Source organism: Cavia porcellus, unplaced genomic scaffold (genome assembly GCF_034190915.1).
Source record: "Cavia porcellus strain 051 isolate PalLab524CR breed Dunkin Hartley unplaced genomic scaffold, mCavPor4.1 scaffold_13, whole genome shotgun sequence".
Classification (NCBI taxonomy): Eukaryota; Metazoa; Chordata; class Mammalia; order Rodentia; family Caviidae; genus Cavia; species Cavia porcellus.
Genome location: NW_026947496.1, coordinates 47,489,723 through 47,511,761, shown reverse-complemented (window position 1 = coordinate 47,511,761; position 22,039 = coordinate 47,489,723). Strand labels below are relative to the sequence as shown.

At 36.8% G+C, this 22,039-nt stretch overlaps 1 protein-coding gene across 2 annotated transcripts in view; it reads left to right on the top strand.

Annotated features, from left to right (window-relative positions):
• Window positions 1-4,642: 4,642 nt before the first annotated feature.
• Window positions 4,643-22,039, top strand: part of Rbm17 (RNA binding motif protein 17) — a 30,548-nt gene continuing 13,151 nt past the window's right edge. Inside the window, exons 1-8 of one of the 2 annotated variants that reach the window (XM_063260169.1) lie at window positions 4,643-4,826; window positions 6,618-6,720; window positions 10,027-10,167; window positions 12,675-12,791; window positions 16,124-16,290; window positions 17,084-17,181; window positions 18,627-18,683; window positions 20,851-20,992. In XM_063260169.1, the coding sequence (XP_063116239.1) occupies window positions 10,045-10,167; window positions 12,675-12,791; window positions 16,124-16,290; window positions 17,084-17,181; window positions 18,627-18,683; window positions 20,851-20,992 (704 nt within the window). In that variant the 5' untranslated portion in view covers window positions 4,643-4,826; window positions 6,618-6,720; window positions 10,027-10,044. The remainder of the gene's footprint in view (window positions 4,827-6,617; window positions 6,721-10,026; window positions 10,168-12,674; window positions 12,792-16,123; window positions 16,291-17,083; window positions 17,182-18,626; window positions 18,684-20,850; window positions 20,993-22,039) is intronic. The other variant, XM_063260168.1, reaches the window with a different exon arrangement.

Below are 22,039 nucleotides of genomic sequence, written 5' to 3'. Positions count from 1 at the left end.
GAAACCTTAAGAAACAGGGTATCATGGGAGACTTAGGGTTCATGAGCCATCCAGTCAAATTCGATTGTAAAAGGTTAGTCTCTTTCTCTTTTTTCTTCGCCTGGTAACAGGCCTCATCTGCCAAGTTCTACCACCATGATATATTGACCTGCCACAGCCCCAAAATAATAGAGTCAGAGACTGAAACCTCCAAAACATATAAACCTTTTCTCTTTATAACCTTATTATCTCAAATGTTTCTTACAGTAATGCAAAACTGACCAGTATACCCATGTTCAGCTGGTAGGCACAAAGAGTAGAATTCAGGAGGATGGGATTTGGAATTCAGGAGATCTGGGTTCAGGTATGTATGACACTGGGCAAAAAACAAACAAGCAAAAAACCCTCAAAACAAAAAACCCTTCACTAAACACCCATTTCTTGGTAAATGGGGATGGAACACTATTGTATACAGTTTTTAGGAGAAAGAAATTTGAAAAACTATGTAAATCATTCATTCTAGTATCTAGTGCATAGAAAGTCCCTGATAAATGGGAAATCTCCAATAGTACTGAGGAGATTATATACTGTTCATTGTCAGAAAGATGCCTGGTGTGGGCACGGCTGTCGTGTGGGTTAGTTAAATCACCTTTTATGAAGAATTTAGTACACTAATAAGCACACTAACCTCTGTCAGACAGATATGGGTTCTATCACAGTTTAGAAATTTACTAGAAGAGTAACTTCAGGGATTTCTCTAAACTTTCTGAGCTTCGGTTTTCTATTCAAAAAAATGGGCATAACACCGGTTTCATTGAGTAATTGGGAATAAATGAGATGACTGGTGTTCAGATCCATAGCACACAGTGGGCTTTCGTTCTTCCCTGCTCTCTTCAGAATGTTTTACCTCTGTGATGATCTGTGTCACTGCTCTTTGTAACACTTTTGCCCCACAGGGGGAGAAGGTGTAACTTGAAAGGGTTACTAATCCCTCGAAACCCTCAGATCACAGATAAACTCATTTCCCGATCATGCCACGTAAGCCAATGATCTGGCTTTGATGACCTGATCACACACTGGGGACCACATGAAGGTTGTCACTCAAAGCTGTACTCCCCATCAAAGTGCTGGAGTAGGCTTCTTCTGTCACGTACACTGGGGATGCACTAAAGGACACAATGGAAAGACGAGAGTCCTCCAAAGGAACGTCATCCGCCTGATATTACTGCTGAAAGAGTGGGAACCCCAGCTGAAAGGGACAACGGCACATCATCACTTCATTGATTATTTGAGGTATATAAATACGTAAACGTGGCATTTTAAAAGTAGCCACATGAAAGCCAAAAAAGTGAATTTTTGGTTGAAAAGATTAGTTTCCAACCAATCAATGTTATTTTAAAAATTATGAAAATCTTGTCAAATAAGCAAAACAAACACCAATTGGTGGAAGATGGACTAAAACATTTCAAAGTGGGGCTGGGGATTTAGCTCAGCGGCATAAGCGCCTGCCTTGCAAGCAGGCAGTTGTGAGTTCGATCCCTGGTACCGATAAAAAGGAAAAATGAAAAAAACAAACAAACAAACAAACAAACAAAAAAACCAAAAAAACCCCCACATTTCAAAGCTAAGAGAAATTCTACATATTTTATAAGTTTTATTTCATTACTTCTATTATGAAAGTAATACCAGTATGTTACCAGAAAATAAAAAATACACACAGACAAAAAAATTAATGAAGACTATAATTTTATCTACCTAGAGAAAAATCATTTTGGAGAATATCTTATGGATACTTTTCAGTATACACTTACCTATTTTTAAAACAGAGAAGGAATCATCTGATATAAATTATTTGTCTCCCAATACAGATTTCATACATTTTCAATGTTGGCTATTTTGAGTCTAAAAGTTTAGTACGATAAACATTACAGAGCAGCTCTAACTAGACAATGATCAAGAAAAGAATGTAATTTTTAAAACTTAAAAAAATTCTGAAAAAAGAGATATATAAGAGGAAACAGCAAACACCCTCCATGGAATATCAAATGTATGCACAGAGTTCATGGAAACGCTCAGTTTTGATCAAATTACAATTTTAATTAAAGTGATATCTCAGCTAACTTGTTTTCCTATCAGAGTGACTGCCTCATCATTTTTTTCCCTTCTGGCCTCACTTTAGCTGCCGTCATATTGAATGCTGGGGCATATCATCCAGACATTCTCTGGCCAGCCCAGACACCTTTACCTTGCCTTCTTTGCTTTGGAACATCTGCCCGGTAATTTCTAGTTTTTGATTAATTCCACAATTTATTTTTGACTGTCCTTCCTCCTGGCTCGTGAGCACTGAGGGAAAATTATTTAGATTTATTTAGGGGTTGCTATGCATGTTTGCTACGCAACCTCAACTGGACAAGCCTCTTGTCTTGGCCTTCTTTTCAAACTCTACCATTTTGTTTACGCTGCACAGTGGCTGCATGGCTGGATTGTATTCATCATACCAAGGCTCAGATTCTTAGCTTACAAAAATAAAGGTAATAGTCATTAATTTTGGCAGGAAATGGAGGCAAGATTGATACTTATCATGTATCAGGAGAAGAGAGGAGATTTTTCTCTTGATAATTAAACTAGAAAATTCCAAAACAATGAAAGTGATTGCATCTATAGTTTGTGAACCAAAAAGCTATCTGACAGTGTGATTGAATGATTCACGAACAAACAGCACAAAACTCCAACCATAAAGGAAGAAACTGGTAAACAGACTGCAAAGTGAAGATACCAAGCTGCTTATGGAAAGTTGGTAGACAGCAGATTTAACTTGGAGGAAGTCTGAAAAGTTCTGTCTCAGTCACAGGGCCTCTGCACACCCACCTGTGCTTTGATAAGGGGGTGGGGAAAGACCCAGTGTAGACACCTCCTGTCTCTGCTATCTCGTCTATCTCTGCTCCTCATTCTTATTCTGTTTACACACCATTGTCTGCGTTTTTTTAATCAATGACTTCCTTCTGCTTTTTACAATTTTTATTTTGTTTTACTTCTAACTTCTGGCACAACTGTTTAGTTCTTTTAATTTATTCTAACTATTAAAGTAACACAAAAATTTTAAGCCATGAATTTTCCTCTTCTACTATTTTAGCTAAGTTGTATGGGTTCTAATATGTCATTTTCTTACTTTTATAACTATTGTGCTAGTTTGGCTTTGTTCTCCTTCTTAATTCAAATTTCATTTAAGCATTTAAAAATTTCCAGGGCATAGAAACGTATTATTTCTTCATTTGTCATTAATTCCTAGTTTAACTGAAATTTGATCAGATAATACTATCAAGATTATTCTCATTACTGGTATACATTAAGATTTTTCTCTGTGACCTAAAATGTGGCAACTGTTTGCAAATGTTCCATGAACACTTAAAAAGATGTAGTCTGTGGTTCAGGGTACAGTGCTTGATATTTTAGGTCTACATTAATTATATTTTCAGATCATCTAAATCCTCATTTAATCTTTAGTGCCTTTAATCTGGTAAGATATTTCTACTTTTTCATTTGTATAGTGATTGCTAGGAATAGCATGATTGTGTTACTTGTCATATAGATTTTCCCATTTTTTTTCTTCATTGTGAATTGTGGCTTTAAACAAAACTTGTGTCTCTAATCCCTGACCTCTTTTTAATATTTACCTGGCATAAAGTGGTATCTCTTTTCCAGTATTATGTTTTCAAATTTTTAAATTTCTTATATGTCATAGAGTTGTGTTTTGGTTTGTGCTCCAAGCTGAGATTATATTTTTTAGTAGGTAATGTCAGGTCATTTACTTTACTCGTGTGAGATATTTAGTCTTAGTTTTGTTTTCTTTTTTGTTTTATAACTTTTTCAAATATTTCACTGTGTTGTTTTGTTTTGTGGTAGCTGTACATATACATTTCTTGATCATTGCAAAGGTTTGCATTCTTATTCTGGTTTCTATTATAATTGTACCACCCCATGATGTCCTTAATCTTCTCTTTCTTTAGATTGCCTATTATCACCCTACTATATTTCTTTCCCACTTTCCTTCCCTTTTCTTAATCAACCAAATTGTAGCGGATGATCTTAGTGTGTTCTGTTGTACTAAGAAGTCCACCTAAATCTCCACAATTTTATTTATCAGTTTGAAATAATTTTTTACACCTAAACATGTAAAAAAAAAATCATCTGAGAAATCTTTTTCTCTTTCCCTCCTAACTTTTACGATTTTCATCGTTCTAAATCTGTGAAGCTTTATACTATGTGCATTCTTTTCTGCCACCTTCATTTCGTTCGTTATACGTTCACTTGAATACCGGTGGCTATTCTTTCGCAGAATGTTGCCTGAGAAGTTCATCATCTGGCATACAAACGAATGATTTTGAACGAATGAGAATCAGTGTCTAGGAATGTTCTCCTAGTCTCTGCCACAAAGGGCAACCGTGGACATTTTATTCTCACCACCTGGGGTCACTGCCACGCTTTACAAACCTTACAAAATTTCGAAACTGGTTCCACCGCGACACCTCTTGGTGGAAGAAGAGAATGTTGGCGAAAGGGAGCATGCAGTGTAGTCCTCCGGCCGGTAGGAGACAGTGCGGCGATGGCAGTGCAGCAAGGCAGAGCGGCAGGCCGTACGGGGCGTAAGCGCAGGCGCAAACGCAGGCGCAGACGCGCTCACCCGGTGGCCCGCGCTCCCTCACCCTGCGCTGTGGAGCGCCCTGTGGACTCGGCGAGCGTGGGCGCCACCGCTGACTCCCGTGGTCTGGGGGCCTTTAGCAGAGTGCGGCTGGGCTCCGCGCTACCCGCCACCGTGGCCCATGGGTAGAGTCGGCCCAGTGGGCCGGGTAAGTCGCACTCTGGCGGCTCCAGTGGGTGGCCTGACGGGGAGCGGGAGCGGGGCCGGGTGGGGGGGCCTTCCCGGCCGCGCCGGACGCGAGGCCGCGGCTTTAGGCCTCGCCGCCAGGGCAGGGGATATCCTGGTCGGGCAGCCCGAGCTGCCTGCGGTGTCTGCCTGTGCCGGGGCCCCTCACGCTGAGCGCTCTGTCCGGATCTCAACCTCAGGCTCAGTTTTAACTTCCAGGGTCGTCGCGTCCTCCCTTAACCCCAGCTTCCTAGGGCAGTCTTCGCCTTTCCTTTTCCTCCGGTCTGTGTTCTATCTTATTGAAACTGACGGATGTGCCTTTCTTCTTTTCGCTGTTAGTCTTGACGCAGTTGCTCAGTCTGTAGACTCTACTAACCCGGAGTGTATTTCCTCTTGGTACCACACTTGGGGGCTCAGCCAATGGAGAGGAAAAAGCTTTTTCCTTTTGGGGCCGCATAACTAAGGGTTACAAATGTTGGCATCTCGCAAAAGCAGGATCTCACCTGAACAGCTATAGTCGTGATCCTGCTTTGCCTCAGTCCTTACCGTGTAAAGCGGTGGTTCAGCGCTCACGTGCAGTCCGTAAACAGTTTTGAGGCCTGTTTTGGCAGGACAGTATGTTAGCAACAGAGATTGCAGATTGAGTGAGTTTCTGGTTTCCCCCTTTAGTTTGGTGTCTGAGAACAGGCTGGAGAACTCAGGCCTCAGATGGTGCAAGAGGCCAGCATGAGATCTGAAAGGCCTCAAAGAGGAGATACACTGTCTGAGACTTGAAAGTATTTTGTAAGTGCAAGGTGGGGAAAACGTTCTTTGTATCTGTGCAAATGTAAGTGGAAAGTAGCAGAAATAACCGCAGTAGTTTCTGGAAAGTGCAGGTAAGACAGGAGAGATTTAAGGAGGGTATATCTCCAGAAGTGGCAGGGTTCATGGAAGTACTGTACATCGAGGTCGGAAATGAAATCTAGTTGAAGGTGTGTGTTCACTGTTGGAACTAAACATGGATGGAGAATAGAATTTCTCAAATAAGGGCAAAATTCTGCATATACTCAAACGGGTAGATGAGGACTGTTTTGTATAACAGGTGAATTTATTTAAAGGATGCAGCTCATTCCTCACATTTTTAGTGGATAAGGTAGCTACAGACATTTTGAATATAATAGGTTTTTGGAGTTATGAGGTAAGAAACTAATGACCTAAACTGATGATGTTAATTTTTATTGTTTGCTAAATGGTGTGCTGCATATAACAGAGAGAGTAGATTGAGAGAAATAAAACAAGTTGTGAAAGAAGCATTAATGAGGAAGAGCAGTTGCAAAGGTGGAGTTCTATGGAACCAAAGATCACCCTTAAGGAAAAGTTTTGAGAGAATTGTACACTAATTATCTCTATTTTTCCCTGCACAGGAACTTTTGAGATCTTTCATCAGGAAACAGATGACCCTAGTTTGGCAGTTCCTCAAACCTTTTTGTAATAGTAAATAGAAAGAGCTGTTGTGTCATACACCTAAGTTCCCTTGACTGTAGTAGATTTTGCAGTAGTCCTGCCTGTGGTATTTTGGTAGACAGTGAGAGTGGTTGGAAAATGTGACAAAGGTTACAGAATTGGAGCTATAGGAAGAAGTTTTAAAATTCTTGAAATAGTCATTGTAAATCCTAATGGCAAATGCCTAGTATAATTTTATATTTTGTGCAGATCAAGTAAACTTACACTTCCTATTTCCTTTCATATTCTTTTTTTTTTTTTTTTTTTTTTTTTTTTGGTCTTTTTGAGACAGTGTCTTGCTATACAGAAAGCTGGCCTCGAACTCAAAGCAGTCCTCCTGCCTCAGCCGCCCAAGATTTTCTTCTGTGTATGCTTGTCATATTCATCAGGATTCCGTGAGGCAACTTTTTGTTTTATTCTTGGATATGTATTTAGTGATAAAAAACAAAGATTTCTTCTTATCCAGTCTGTGTCTTAAAGCATTCAAAACTCAAACCTTACTCATTGGTTTTATAGTGGTGGCAGTTTTTCTATTATAAATTATGATATACAAAGCCAGGCAGAGTGGCACACATCTGTAATCCCAGCACTTGGGAGACTGAGGCAAAAAGATCATTGCAAGTTTAAGATCAGCCTAGGCTACAAAGTGAGCTCAAGGACAACCTGAACTGCATAACAAGACCCTGTCTCAAAAAAGACAATCAATCAATAAATAAATACTGAGATACAGGTTTTTACCACCCTTAATGTCAAGTTCCACTTACCATAATATATGTCCTTAAAAAGCAGATCTGCAGAACTGTATTACAGAGTCCTCTAGAATTACAGGTAACTTAGGCGTATGATGAACAATCTTGCTTAAATAGTTTTGTGAAAGATTTGAGAGTGTGTTTCCTGCTGGAAAGAAGTCGGAAAAATTCATGTTTAGGGAAAAATAGGAAGGTAATTAAAACAAACCAGATGAAAAGAAATCCAGTTTAAAGCTATGTCTAAGAGTGTACAACCGTTGTTTCATTGACATGTTAGGTGTTTTAAATAGAAGCATGGTCATTTTTCATCCATTAGGTAACACATTTGGAACATTTACAGAGTGCTTACAATGTTCTAAGCAAGGTGATAAGCTTGAAACATAAAAATGAAGACAGGAATCCTCCACCTTTGAGGGACTTACAGTATAGTAAAAGACAGATACATAAGCCACTAGGCAGCATAACCTGTGGAAGTAGCTGTGTTGTTAAAAGCAGATATGTTCAGGGGATAGTAACTGGGAATAGTTTTTATATGGAGATAGTAATCCCTAAGGGCTTCAAAGACACATTTAAAAAAATAAGTGGGTGATAGCCTTTTGGATTTTTTTCATGTTCTTTTTCCAGCCAGGTGAGCATGTTTTAAAAATGCTTTCTAGCTTAGGTGGATATCTTGAAAAGTCAGTTTAATTCTGATAGAATCATGTTTATTGTACTGCTTTAAAAAATCTAGCCCATATGACAGGTGGGTTGATGAAAGGTTGGTGCTTATAAAAAAAGAACTAAATAATAAATACTTTAAAGAAGTTATAAAAACCAACTGTTTACATTTGAGCCTGGTTCTTATGGATGTATACTTTTTTTTTTTAAATAGCAGTGGCCAGGTTTATTTGAGAAAGTAAAAGTGAAGAGTAGGGGAGAAACTGTCTCTGCAGGGGAAGCTTGGGCCAGGTGGAGGAATAAGCAAGTAAAAGAAAAGGCTGTTGTTAGGAAAAGCCAGGATAACAAGTTCTTGGCCCAAATGTGAAGTGCTGCTTCCCCCTGCTTTTTTTTTTTAACCTGGCAGCAGACTTCATGAAATAAATGTACCATGTTGTTTATAATAATGCAACATTATTAGGTTAAGTCAGGGTTTTGGCACTTGCTACCTTTCAGTGGTTTCAGTGGAAAGAATTAATGAATAAACTGATTTCAAATAACTAAAATAACTAAATAAACTAAAATAGAAATACACACTTTTAAAAAGATAGATACACTGAACTTATATAAATAGAATTATATAAAAAGAAAGCAAGGAACTAATGGGAACAGTATTCTGGAAAAATTGTAAGTTGTCATTGAATGTGATATATGTTTAAGTTTTTTAAAAATTATAGATGATACATTGGCATTAATCCTCAAATTACTCCTTCTCAATTTGAACATACTCATCATTCTTGTGGCTTTCTGAAGCTGTTCTGGAAGTCCTCTTTTGTGTCTGTAGTTGTGCTTTTGTGGCTGCCTCTATGTCTCGATGAATCAATTGAAAACATTGATTTTTTTTGTGGTTATTTTGAATTTGAAGAAGAGACAGAAGTCACACAGTGCCAGATTCAGTGAATAGGTAGATGAGAACATACTGATGTTTTTATGAGACTGCCTCTCTGATGGATGGCACTTATCAGGAGCCTTCCTGAACATACCTAGTATTTATGAAAGAGGGCTTGGAGAACTGCTTTAGAAAGCGGCAAGATTGGAAGGATAAATGTTTTTGAAGGGGGAGGTATTTTAAAGTAAATTAATGGCAATGTATCTTTTTTTAAAACATTCACTGTATATTTTGATCACCCATTATATGAATAAGTTGGGGAACTACATGTTTGAATGTGGTTTCTTGTACATATCCTGTCTTCTGTTTTGAATGGTAAATTCTCAAGCACTTGTAGTGTTTAATAGTTTAATAGTTAAAGAAAAGCAGGCCATATGTGTGTGGGCTGGTAGCAAGTATGTTCTTACTAGGATTAATCCAGTTCTGTAAACTTAAAATTCAGTGAAAATGAGAAAAATAATGCTCTTCTGTATTTACTGTGGTGCAGAGATTTGATTTTATAAGCTCTGTATTACAAAAAGTAGGCAGATGCTGATGATGATATCAGTTTTTAATAAATTCAGAATATTTGAAGGTTTGAGGTAGAAACCTGGAACTTTAAATGAATATGCTTTTACTGCATTTGATATCCTACAGTTTACAAAGCAAGACAAATCCAAAGAAATTGTCAACAAGCTATCTTTAATTTAGAAATGAAATCAGAAGTATGATTTCATAAAACCTCATTAATTCATCAGTGGCATTTTTGATAAATATTGAGTTTGGTGAATACTGATAATTCTTTTGGAGGTAGAAATCTTCTGTATTATTTTGATTTTTTTTTAACCCTAAAATTTATGGATGTATTTCGGTCGGACTTGATTCTTCTAATTAGATACACTGATGTTGATGGTGTTTCCCCAGGCTTTAATTGCCTTTTTTTTTTTTAAACATAAAGTGTATTTTTTTAACTTGAAATGTGTATGTGACATAAAATTTAATGTTTTAACTGTAAGTGTATGTACACACTATGCAGTCATCCCCACCATTCATCTACAGGACCTTTTGCCTGTTTTTAACTTTCTAGTGGAACCTATGACAATGCCTTAGTTTTACTGTTGACCAACAGACTGTTTATTTGATTATTATTTTAATAATGTGTATTAAATGCCTACTCTATGCCAAAAACTGGAGATGTAAAACCAAATATATAGCTTTATGTATTAGAAAGAGCTCTACATTGGTAATGAGGAATCTTGTCCTCTGTTGCTAAAGGGTTGTGGAACTTTCATCTCTAAAATTTTGTAATACTAGATTATTTTAACACACAGATCAAAGTCTGTATTGTATAATGCATTCTTTAATTCCCACCCCACTTTTCCTTTCAGCATTAAACCAAAAAGAAGATGTCTTTGTATGATGATCTGGGAGTGGAAACCAGTGACTCAAAAACAGAAGGCTGGTCCAAAAACTTTAAGCTTCTGCAGTCTCAGCTTCAGGTGAAGAAGGCAGCTCTCACTCAGGCAAAGGTAAGGACAAGCCCAGAGCGAGCATAGACGTGTTCAGGGCAATCTCCCTGTTAGGCTTACAGATAGTTTGGATTTAGCTTACCATTCTGCTTTTTTACTAGATGAATAATATGAAGCATTCATATGGGAGACAGAATAAAAGTTTAAGATCATTGCTTTTCTTAGTTCTTGGGAATAGAAATCTTTCCTGGAATGAAGAAAAGCAGTAGTCTCCTTCCAGCAATGACACTGGTTTTCAAACTTCAGAATGTCTTAGCTTGACAGAAAACTTATTAATAGCTGTGGTGAATTTTAGGCTGGGGCTCCCAGAGTGTATGTTTTTAGTGGCATTTCTGGTGGTTTGTTGTAGATGGTTTAGCAGAAGCTCTACAGAGCAACTTGGCTTTGTATGCATCATTAATGCCTTAGATTGGTTATCAGTGTGTTAGATATATATAGTCTAGGTAAGGATTGCTTTTGTTCCTGTCCTGTACGTGTTGGGATTGGGAATATCCTTGGAATCATTTAGGTAAATATGAAAAGCATAGTTGTCGAACTGGAGCTATAAGTCAGTGATAGAGCCTCTGCCTAGCATCCACAACAAAATAAAACAGCAGTTGGCTAGATATTTGTTACTGAAATGTCACTATGCAATGTTTTTAGGAATGAAAATATTAGTATGGTTTGCTTATTGTTTTAGGGTCCCTGAGTTTTAGATAGACCGTGCATCCTTACTGCAAGCTAGGTCCTAATGGAGCTAATAGTGATCTTCAGGGGATGAAATGATCTTGGGTTTGTTTTTTTTTTTTTTAATGGCCATAGCAGACATAAATATCCTATGTAAAGAGATATACAGTGCTATTCTTTCGTGAATTATTTTAAGTGTCTATTTCATAAGGAAGGTTTGTATTAAAAGGCTCCTTTGTAGAGGGAGATAATGTGGAAAGGTTGAGAAAACTGCTTTGGATATATTTATTGAAATATTTACTGGTAAGTGATTTATGGGAATTTATTTCAAAATAATCCAGTCTTGGCCAGAAGAGGTAGGGCTATACAGGAAACAAAACTAACATTGAGTTGGTAATTGTTAAATTGGGTACTAGTGACTTAAAGAATTTGTTAATCTGTTCTTTTAATGTTTTGTTTGAAATTTTCTATGATAAGCAATTTAGGTTCTTATTTTTTCTTTATTATTACATCACTAGATACCTTGAAGTGCTTACATTTAATGGTCAGTATTATAGAAGGTCTTTATTGGCTTAGGATACTCACATTTTTTAAAAAAAATTTTTTATCTTTATTTTAAAGGGGGTAAAATTAAACGCAACAAAACAGAACAAAATAGGACATAAGAAAGCAATGTAAGAGATAAATTTCAAAGCTAGACGACCTGAGATCTTCACTGTCTATCATATTGTCTCTTGTTTTCTTCCAAGTAGTTGTCCATGTCTTCACATACAGAGATTTCATACAAAACAACATGTATAAAACTGATCCGAACTGAATAACGAAGGCGTTTTATGTCTTCAAAAACCAGACAATAGGGACGTCACTAATGGCTGTCGTATAGTCTCTTGTTCTCATCAAAATAGCTGTACATACTTTCATGCATATTGAAGTTCAACAAAACAGGCAGTGAGGAAAGATTGCTTGATTTCTCGGCCTCCAGGTTCCAGCATGGCACGGGTCCCATTAAACACCAGTGGCTCCCTTCCTGGGCTGCTGTAGCCTGCCATGCTCACAGCTGTTCACCAGGGTGGAAGGGTTGCTTGGTTTCTCAGTGCTCCAAGTCCCAGCATGGCGTGGGTGGATACTCACATTTAAAGCAGCAGCATTTTAAAATTTTGTGTGGGAGTGTTAGGTTGATTTGTGTTTTATTTTTTTTCTTTTTGTCTTTTTAAAAGAGGCAGAATTTTTTTTTTGAAGCAGTTATCCCAGATTAAAGGAAATTCAGCAAAACAAGTATTTTTTATTTTTATTTTAAATATTTAAAATCTTTCAAGGTTTCACGTAACTTTATTTTGCACGTAAGTTAAAGTGCCGTTCCATAGTCAAAGGGAAAACCCAATGTAGAGCTTTTTCATATATTACCGCTCATGTAAATTTAAGTAATAATGACCAATTTTTCAGACAAATGGGTGGTTTTCAAAATGACTAAAGGGGAACTGGGGATTTAGCTCAGTGGCCTAAGTGCCTGCCTGGCAAGTGTGAGGTTGTAAGTTTGATCCTTGGCACAAAAAAAAAAAAAAAGGTAAAAAGACTAAAAGAAAGTGTATGAATATAGCAATAGTTGGATTAAAAGGCTGCAGTTTGAGTGTTTTTGTCTTTTTGAGACAGTTTTGCCTTGCAGTTCAGGCTGGACTTGAACACAATGTAGCCACGGCTGACCTTGAACTCTCAGCAGTCCTCCTGCCTCAGCCTCCTGAGTACTGGGATTACAGGTGTGCATCACCATGCCTGGTGAGAAAGACTAGTATGGATTTCAGCTTGAAACTTGGCACTTGTTTTTTTTGTTTTTGTTGATTCAGAGCCAAAGGACAAAACAAAGTACCGTCCTTGCTCCAGTCATTGACTTAAAGCGAGGTGGCTCTGGAGACGACCGGCAGATTGTAGACACACCACCACATGTTGCAGCAGGCCTGAAGGTAAGTCTCATAGTTGCTAGGACCTTGATAACATGTTCCTGCTTTCTATACTGTGTATTCTATGTGTATATCACACTTAACAGGTCCTCCCCTTAGTAAAACCTTTGAAATATATTCAGTTATTTCCAACTTAATTTTACTTTTGTCTTAAGTTGTAAAACATCTATTTAGATTAGTTCTTTATAGAAAAGTCAGAAACTAGTAATGTGTAAAACTTTTTAGTCCTGTCCTCCAAAAGTTATCACTGTATTTTCAAATAGCTTTTTGTTCTATGACAACTCTACTTTCTGTTCATTTACTTCCCTTTTTTACTTAATATATTGTAACTATCTGTGTCAAAAAATAAGGGATTGTATAATCATTATAATGGAATCACTATCACCTTGTATGCATGTATGTACTATAATTTCAGTCATAAACAATTTTAGTGCTTATTGTTGTAGATTAAAATGAAGGGCTAAAAATTTTCTACCACTCTTAAAAGCCTTTGTCATCCCAGTGACTTTATATAAATTTAAAAACAGGAAACAGACATCATTCTGTATGAGCTGGGTTACTGAAGGTGAGGAAGATCTGTAAAAGGGTAACTTAGAATCATACTTAAAATTAGACAATATGTGGTGCAAGTAAATTTAATATAAACTGATTAAAATTGAACCCACTCTTTACCCTTCTACAAATGGCATTTTTACTATAACTAGTAAAAAACGCCATGTATTGTACAAATTGGTTGATGACAAATGACCAAGGGAATACTGTTATTGTTGTGTTTCTTAGCATGGTACACTTGCTGTGGTGTGTGTATCTACTCTTGTGGAAGCTGCCCAACCTGCTCCCCCGTGAGACTGAGAAACAGTCTCAGCTGCAGGGCCCTTTGTTTCTTGGCTTGGGCATCATCAGGCTTTGATTCTGCATGCTTCTCACTTCTTTTCGGGGCAAGCTACAGTTAGCTTTTGAGCTTTTCTGACCACAAGAGCTGTTGCTGCTCTTGAGGATCAGTAGACCCTCAAGAAGAAAGGTTATCGCATATTGGAAGTGTGTTTGGCTGATTTTCAGTCACTTTATGTTTTTTTCCTTTAAGTTTCCTATCTTTTTCACAGTACAACTAATCAAAAAGTGGATCATCATAGTATGTTGATTCTAGCATCTATAATATTGTTTTCTCCTTTTAGTCACTAAGTATTTTAATAATAAACTAGTCTAATCAAGTAAATGTATCATAATTTACGTGAGTTTTCCCTAACTTTGCAACTATCTAGGATCTTTCATTGCCATCACTGTAATGATTGTTTATACATGGGCATTTGTATATGTTTAAGAGTTACTTTCTTAGGATAGATTTCCTGAGGTGGCATTAAGAAATCAGTCATGTTTGACCCAGGAATGGTGGTACAGGCCTATAATCCCAGCACTTTGGAGGCTAAACCAGGAGAATTGCTTTGAGTTTGAGGCCAGCCTGGGCTACATAGTTTAAGGACAGCCTGAATTACTAAGCAAGACTATCTCAGAAAAAGGGGATGGGTATCAGTCATTTTTATGGCAAATTTGTTTTAGTGACAACTAGTTTCCAGAAGTAAATATCACCATCTACCAATTTAAGTGTTGTAATTGTACCTCACTCTTCCAATATTGAGGTGTTAGCTTTTAATTGAACAAACTACTTTATTATTTACAGCATTTAGAAAAATAGGCTTCATTGTTAAGCTTAACATTATATATATGGTAAAAGTTGTTTGCTTTCAGATTTTAAAGTAAGCTTGGGTTTATCTCAGTGATATAAGTGCCTGCTTGGCAAGGGTAGGGTCATGAGTTTGATCTCCAAACAAAAACAAAACAAATCAAATTTTTTCTTAAGAGTCTGTTTTACTTCTAGTCTTACTGAAAAGAAATATCATTCAGGCAATGTTGTGTTTTGAAAATGTCTTTTGAGTATAAATTTGTAAGTACCCTTTGAAAACTCTACATTAAACAAACTTTCTTGTGAAAGAGCCTGGGAGGGGAGGTGATTATAGTTAGTATATTTTCATAGTTGCTTTTATTCATTAGCTCATAGAGATTCCTGATTTTTAATCGTAAAGAAATGAAGCATTCATTTTATAATCCATAATGTCAAACCAAACAGATCACTAGATTTAGATCTGTTGATACTGAACATAAGTTATTTTGCTCAGACCAGTTTTGTGATCTGTTACAAAACATTTTACAAATAATTTTCTTGCCTTTGATATTACTAGGAGGTGTACTTCCTCAAAGAGGTGTGGACTGAGTGCTCAAAGTCACTGATCTAACCTGTGTTTTTTCAATGCAATCTATGTAAACCAGTGAATCTTATTTTCACAGATACTAAGAAGAGTTATGCTAAGAAATCTAACAAAAGGAAGCATGGAGGCTTTGGACAGTTGGGTCAGGGCTCACAAAGTCACTTGACTCCATGCTGCTAATCTATAGTCAGCCACGCTGTGCCTCCCCTTTGTTTTTCTAATTTCTTTGTCAAGGTTACCTTTTTTGTGTGTGAGTTTTTGTTGTTGTTGTTGTTGTTGTTGTTTTATTTTCCCTCAAAGAATATTCTGCATTTCCAGGGAATACAAAGTGTTACTAACCCTAATCTTAGTGAACCTTAAAAAATTTTGGTACTGGGAGGAGAATTATAGCTCCCCTATCTGAAGCTCAGTACCTGAATTGCAGCCTACAGGGATCAAATGTGTGTTCCAGATTTAGAGAGAACAAAGAGAATGTGCTCTAAAATTGTAATACATGGTTATATCTGTATAGTAAGAATGTAAAAGTACACATAAATAATGAATGTAAGAATTTTGTTGTTCCCAACAACAACAATAACAACAAAAGCCGGGTGTGGTGGTGCACTCCTGTAATCCCAGCACTTGGGAGCTCAAGGCAGGTGTATCATTGCAAGTTTGAGACAAGGTTGGGCTATAAAGTGTGCCCAAGGTCAGCTAAACCCCATAGCGAGACTCTGTCTCAAAAAGACAAAAATAAAAAAGAATTTTGTTCCTGATTTTTAAACTTACTTAGTGTTTTCTGTAACTAACTTTGTTACTTCAAAGTGGTGGTGCCTTACATTTTAGGTGGTATCTTATGTAGGAGATCGAGGTAAATGCCATTGAGTGTTAAAAATAGTCCTAAACGAAGAGAGTGTCAGGGTTTTGCCACTTGGCTAGGTGAAGCCTCCTTAGCCATGTATTTCTTCATCATAAAATGGAGAGGGGAGAGTAGTTGATCTTCAGGGTCTCCTTTATTTCATTGTCTGTAATCCTCTGAGTAAATTTGAGATAATGAAGATGTTACAACATTGATGTTTTTCTTGTCCTCAGGACCCTGTTCCCAGTGGGTTTTCTGCAGGCGAAGTTCTGATTCCTCTAGCTGACGAATATGATCCTATGTTTCCTAATGACTATGAAAAAGTAGTGAAGCGCCAGAGAGAGGAACGACAGAGACAGCGGGAATTGGAGAGACAGAAGGAAATAGAAGAAAGAGAAAAGTAAGGCTTCCTGTATATTTGAGGACATTTTGTAGTTGAAATGTTCATTAGAATCCTATATTAAACAGTGAACAACTTGAGTTGGTGCTGCTACTTGTAGGGCTGACGTTCCTTATACTTGATCAGAGTGGTCAACAGGAAGAATTAGTTGTTTTTAAGAATTTATAGTTGTGGCATCTTACCATGACAACAACTTGAGCAAATTACTTTATAGACTCTGAAAATTTAAAGTATAAATTTAGGGCAAGTTCTTTAAAAAAAAAATACCTTAGAAACCTAATGTTGATATCACCACTACTTAATATACTTAAGTGTTAGTTACTCTTTACTGTTTTTGAGCCAGACGGAATTTTCTATATGTTTTTGAAAAGTGTATGTACTAGGATTTATTTGTATTTCTTCTTTTTAAAACTATTTAATATTAAAACTTTAATGTGCATTAAATATACTGTTTCTCACTTGTTTAATCATTTCATGAGTGTGTACCCTAGAGAATTGAAGTTAAATATCAAGAAAACTTTTATCTTAAGAGTTATACTATGTACCCAATTATTGTCTTTTGAGTTTTTCTCACTTTTCTACCTTTTTTTTCTACGTTAGTCTTCAATCACTATTCATTTGGGTGGGGGAAGGATAGTTGTGTCTACCCATTACTCCCCCACACAAATGAATAGTGTATTGTGAAGAAAGATGTGTATATTTTCTAGCCAAGAGGAAATCAAGATGACATCTCAGTTTCCTATCTCTAAATTAATTCATCTCTGATGAACATTCATTTCCTTCATTGTTACAGGAGGCGTAAAGACAGACATGAAGCTAGTGGGTTTTCAAGGCGACCAGATCCAGATTCTGATGAAGATGAAGATTATGAGCGAGAGAGGAGAAAAAGAAGTAAGGCCTGAACATAAATACTAAGTTTTAAGCATGTCACAATCCCACTGCTTGCTTTGTGTATTCAAGTTGATGAATAGTTTGTTTGACATTGATTGAGATAAGTTTTTTCTCAATAAAAAAAAAATTTAAAAAAACAATAAAAACAAATAAAAAACTTTTTCTCACAAGTCCATATTTGCATACCAGCTTTGGTTTACGTTGTGTTTTCACATATATTCTCCTTTGAGCTCTACACTTTTCTTTATTGTCTACTTTGAAAATAGCATAAAATCTCTCCACGTTTTCTTACCTGCAGCAGTCATACTTGCCTTCTACTTGTAAGTCCAATTCTATTTCTGTTCGGCCTTTTCTAGAATGGGTTGTATACGTTGTGTTTGTCTTGGAACATATGCCCAGTGAATAAGGGGGACTACTGTATTGTTGCCAACAGATTGATGTTCATACTCTAAGCTGGTGAATAGCACATTTCCAGTAACTATTCTGAATTTTTTATATTGAACTTACTGGACTAGATTTACTCTTCAGAAGTCCATAAGCCCTATGGTCTTAGTGAAAAGAGTTTTTAAAATGATTGTAGGAAATATTTCTAAACAAAAATAAGGTTTTATTCAGGTTCATATTCTTCACATTCTTGTGTCATTCATCTATGTTGGCTTTAACTTACATGTTACTTATTTGCTTATTTCATCGGTGGTTGAAGCATAATCTGTATGTTAGGGTTTGTATCTAATGCAAAATTTGTAATCTGCTCATGTTGTTCTTCCAGTTGCCAGGTAACAAAAAGGAAATGTCCCTCTTCCCTGTTGGTTTTTGTTCATATTTTCCACCCAGAAAACATGAGCAGAAATAATGACAACACCTAATAGGTTTTCAGGAGCCTGGACTCATATTTAAAATCAGTGTTTAGTTCATTGGTTTGCACCTTGGCAAAGGAGCATGTTACGTGGTGAGAGATAGCTTTGACATCATAGAGAACTACACTTCCTGTACTTCTACAAGTTCATTCCTATCATTTTCTTATATGTAAAGTGAGAAGAATAATACCTACTCCACAGGTTTATGTGAGGTCAGTCATGTACAGGTGCCTGATGGGTAACATACTCTGAGTAAATAGCTTAATTCTCTTTTAAGTAGCCAATACTTTTCCATGTTATGTACTGTTGCTTTAAAATTCATTTGGTAATTGCATTTTGGGCATTTGAATGCCCTGTATGAAAATACTTACTTTTTTCTGTCTGGATGATACCAGTTTTCTATATTTTTAATCCTAATTATAGATATTTAATTGCTCAGTAGGAGCAATGGTAGGACTTTACCATTTCTCTGTCTTTTTTTTCTAGGTATGTGTAGTGGGTAGTGATACAGCACATGGTATGTGCTATAAACTCTGGCTCCTGAAAATGTTTTTCCTCCTTTGATCACTGTATTTATGGTTTTTGCAGGTATGGGAGGAGCTGCTATCGCGCCACCTACTTCTCTTGTAGAGAAAGACAAAGAATGTATGTAAATCTGGTTGTTTCCTCCTTTTGTTCTAGTACTTAGGAATTGAACCTAGGGACATTATATCACTGAGCTACAGTCCTAATTTATTATATATTTTAAGACATTTCTCACCAGGTTGACCAAGTTGACTTTGATTTTGTGATCCTCCTGCTTTAGCCCTCTTGAGTGTCTGGGATTACAGGTGTGCACCATCACACTCAGCTGTGACACAAATTTCTAGTCCGATTGTGGGGGATCTAAATTTGAATTCTTGGGATTTTTGAGTTTAGAGAGAAAAGCTTATAACATTGTCCTTGGGATTTGTGCTCTAAGGCTATAGTGGTTTTTTCAAACAATATGATTTTTTTTCCCCCATTAGATTCTGTGTTTCTTACAAATTTCATTTGAAATTACGAAAAATAACCCATTTGCAGCTTTTTCCTAGACTTAGAGCCTGTTGTCCTCATGATCGTCCACAAGGAGGCAGTGTCTTCCTTGATTAGTTTTCCCTTTTTTTAAAATTAATGAGTATTTTATTAATTCGAGAAATGAACAAATTGTAGCACATCAAAAAACTGGGACTAGTTTTAACAATTTGAAAGCTTTAAATTCTAGATTTATTTTGAAACTAACTTGCACACAAAACAGGATAAAAACAACATGGGTGTATACTACACTGGTAAAGGAGCACACACTTGGCAAGACTTGTTTCAGAGCAAGTTTCTTTATACTTGTTTCTGCAAAGAATCGAGAGGTCATTATGTGCTGGTCACCATCAGCCACCTTACAAACAAGGACCTCTAGGGGGAAAGCCACTGTCAGGTGTCTTTCCTGCCTGCTCACCTCTATGCTGATGCACCCCATTCCCAGTGCGATGGACCCAGTGCCTGCTGGGTTGTGGCTCACACTTGTTCCAAGTACTATACTTTCCTGGCAGAGAGTTGCCCACCAAGCTGTGCTTATACGGCTAGTTTCTCTGCTTCTTGAGGTTCATGTCTTTCTAGTCCTGGCTTTTGCAGCTTCATTAGTACCCTCTTTTTGTTCATAGTCTTATTCTTTATGGGAGGGTATTATGTTCTTAATTATGTTAATCAGGAATGTTTCATTTGTACCAGTGAGAAGATACTTCATCCAACCCATAGGTTCCATTGTTTTGCTCTAGTTTTTCCACATTTTGCCTCTTTAGCAGTTTTTCTATTGCTTTCTTTTGTTCCTGAGTACCCCCACGCTGAGCTTTAGGTGTGCTTCTTGGCAATTGCCCATTAATTTTTGTTTCAAAACACATGTATGTCCATTTCAGAACCTTGCTCAAGTGTCCCTATTTACTGCTGCTTTTCCCACTGAGTTGTCTTAGAATTTGGAGGTTGGGAATGGGATTTGATATATCATTGTCTAAATGATATTCCCATTCTGTGGGCTGGGCAATGCCTGTGCTGTCATAAAGTATCATCCATAGTATTCATTAATATTAATATCTATTTTACTATTAATAGTTTTTTTTCCCATCTCAACCTTTTAATTTTGAAAAATGTGTTACGTTTACAGTACATAATAGTTACATTCATTGTGAGGAGCTGGTACATGCATATGGCATATCTTAATTCTTTCTGCATCCCTTTCCACTCCCTTCTTTCCCGGCTGCATTTTCCTCTTATCCTCCCCACTCCACTTTTTTTCTACCATCCATGTTGTATTTTACTCTTAGTTTATATTGAGTTTCTCATATAAGAGAAGCCATGTGGTATTTAAACTGGTGGTTCTAATATATGATCCCTGACATCATAGATCCTCATTGTCTCTGAGCATAGAGGGATAGTAAGTTGAAGTCTTAAAACAGGTGCACAGTTGCCATGGGAATCAAATGAGATACACAGAAAATCTTGGGACATACAGAAAATTTTAATGATTTGGCAAGAATTATCATTTAAGAACTTTAAAGGATAACATCAGTAAGATGTCAAAAGGACGTTTGTGGAGATATGAGCAGTAGGAGCAAAGTTAGAAAGTAGTGTTCTGTTTTTGATTTAAAGTCATGTAGAGGCTGTCAAATTGGTTTGATTTTTCTTACAAAATGAAAATGTAGATTAAATCAAGATAAGTAATTTAAATAAATGCAACTTTGAATGTTTATTATGTGTGACATATATTATATATTACATTATATATTATATTTTTCCCTGATAGTACCCCGAGATTTTCCTTATGAAGAGGACTCAAGACCTAGATCACAGTCTTCCAAAGCTGCTATTCCTCCCCCAGTATATGAGGAACAGGATAGGCCAAGATCTCCAACTGGGCCTAGCAACTCCTTCCTCGCTAACATGGGGTAATAATTTAAATGTTCTTGTTTTAGAAAATGTAAAAAGTATAAGAAACAGTGCAGAGTATTATAGCTCTTTAAAAAGATGCTCATTGGGGCTTATAAGGATATACCTGCTATACCCAATCATACAATGTCCTGCTCAAGTATTAGTGTTGGGTTCATGTGGAATGTGTTCCAAAATAATACAGTTTTATGCAAAACAACTTATCATTACAAGTTTTGACTGATGTAGATGTTAAATTTTATTTCTCTAGATAGAAAGTTTCTGATCATTATTTATACATAACAGTAATGTAGCTCATATGAATTAAGAACTGGTTGAGATTACTTAGAAAGGATCAGTAATCTGGATCATTTATCTTAAGGTCATAGCTGTATACTTTTGATTTTAAAAGTTGATCTGAGCAAGAGATACAGCTTAGAGAGCACTGTGCACTGAGGGCCTGGGTTCAAGCCCCAGGACTACAAAACAAAACAAAAACTGCTGGTCATTGTAACTATAATTAGACATCTGTTTGCTGATGCATTAAAGTAATTTTTAAGGTTTGCGTACAGATAAAATACTACTATTTTGTTTTAAACTTTGCTTGAGTTGGCCTGCATTTTGGTTACAAAAAATTTTTTTTATTCACTTTGATGTTGTGAAGAGGCTATCAAATGAAGGGGTGTCACACTAAGATCTTTGTTATGTGTTAACAGGATGCTGCCATAGTAGAAATGCTGCTAGTGAGACAGTCCAGCATGGTAATTGTACTGACTGCCTCATCTGTTTACATCTGCTTTGGTTCTCAGAGCCCTTTGGGAGGTGGCTAGTCAAATTTGGAGTAGATGGCTGGGCATCAAGCACATGAGAAGTGATTTGAGTTTCTGATTGTCTTGTCCATCTGAAACCTGGTTAGTTTTTTATGCTACCTACTAACCACAGGAAGCTCTCAAAGTAGTTTGAAATTTAAACTTTAGTTCCTGAGTCACACTAGCCTTATTTGAAGTGCTCAGTAACCAATGGCAGTTGTATTTGATAGTGCAAATATAGTGAATTTCCGTTACTAC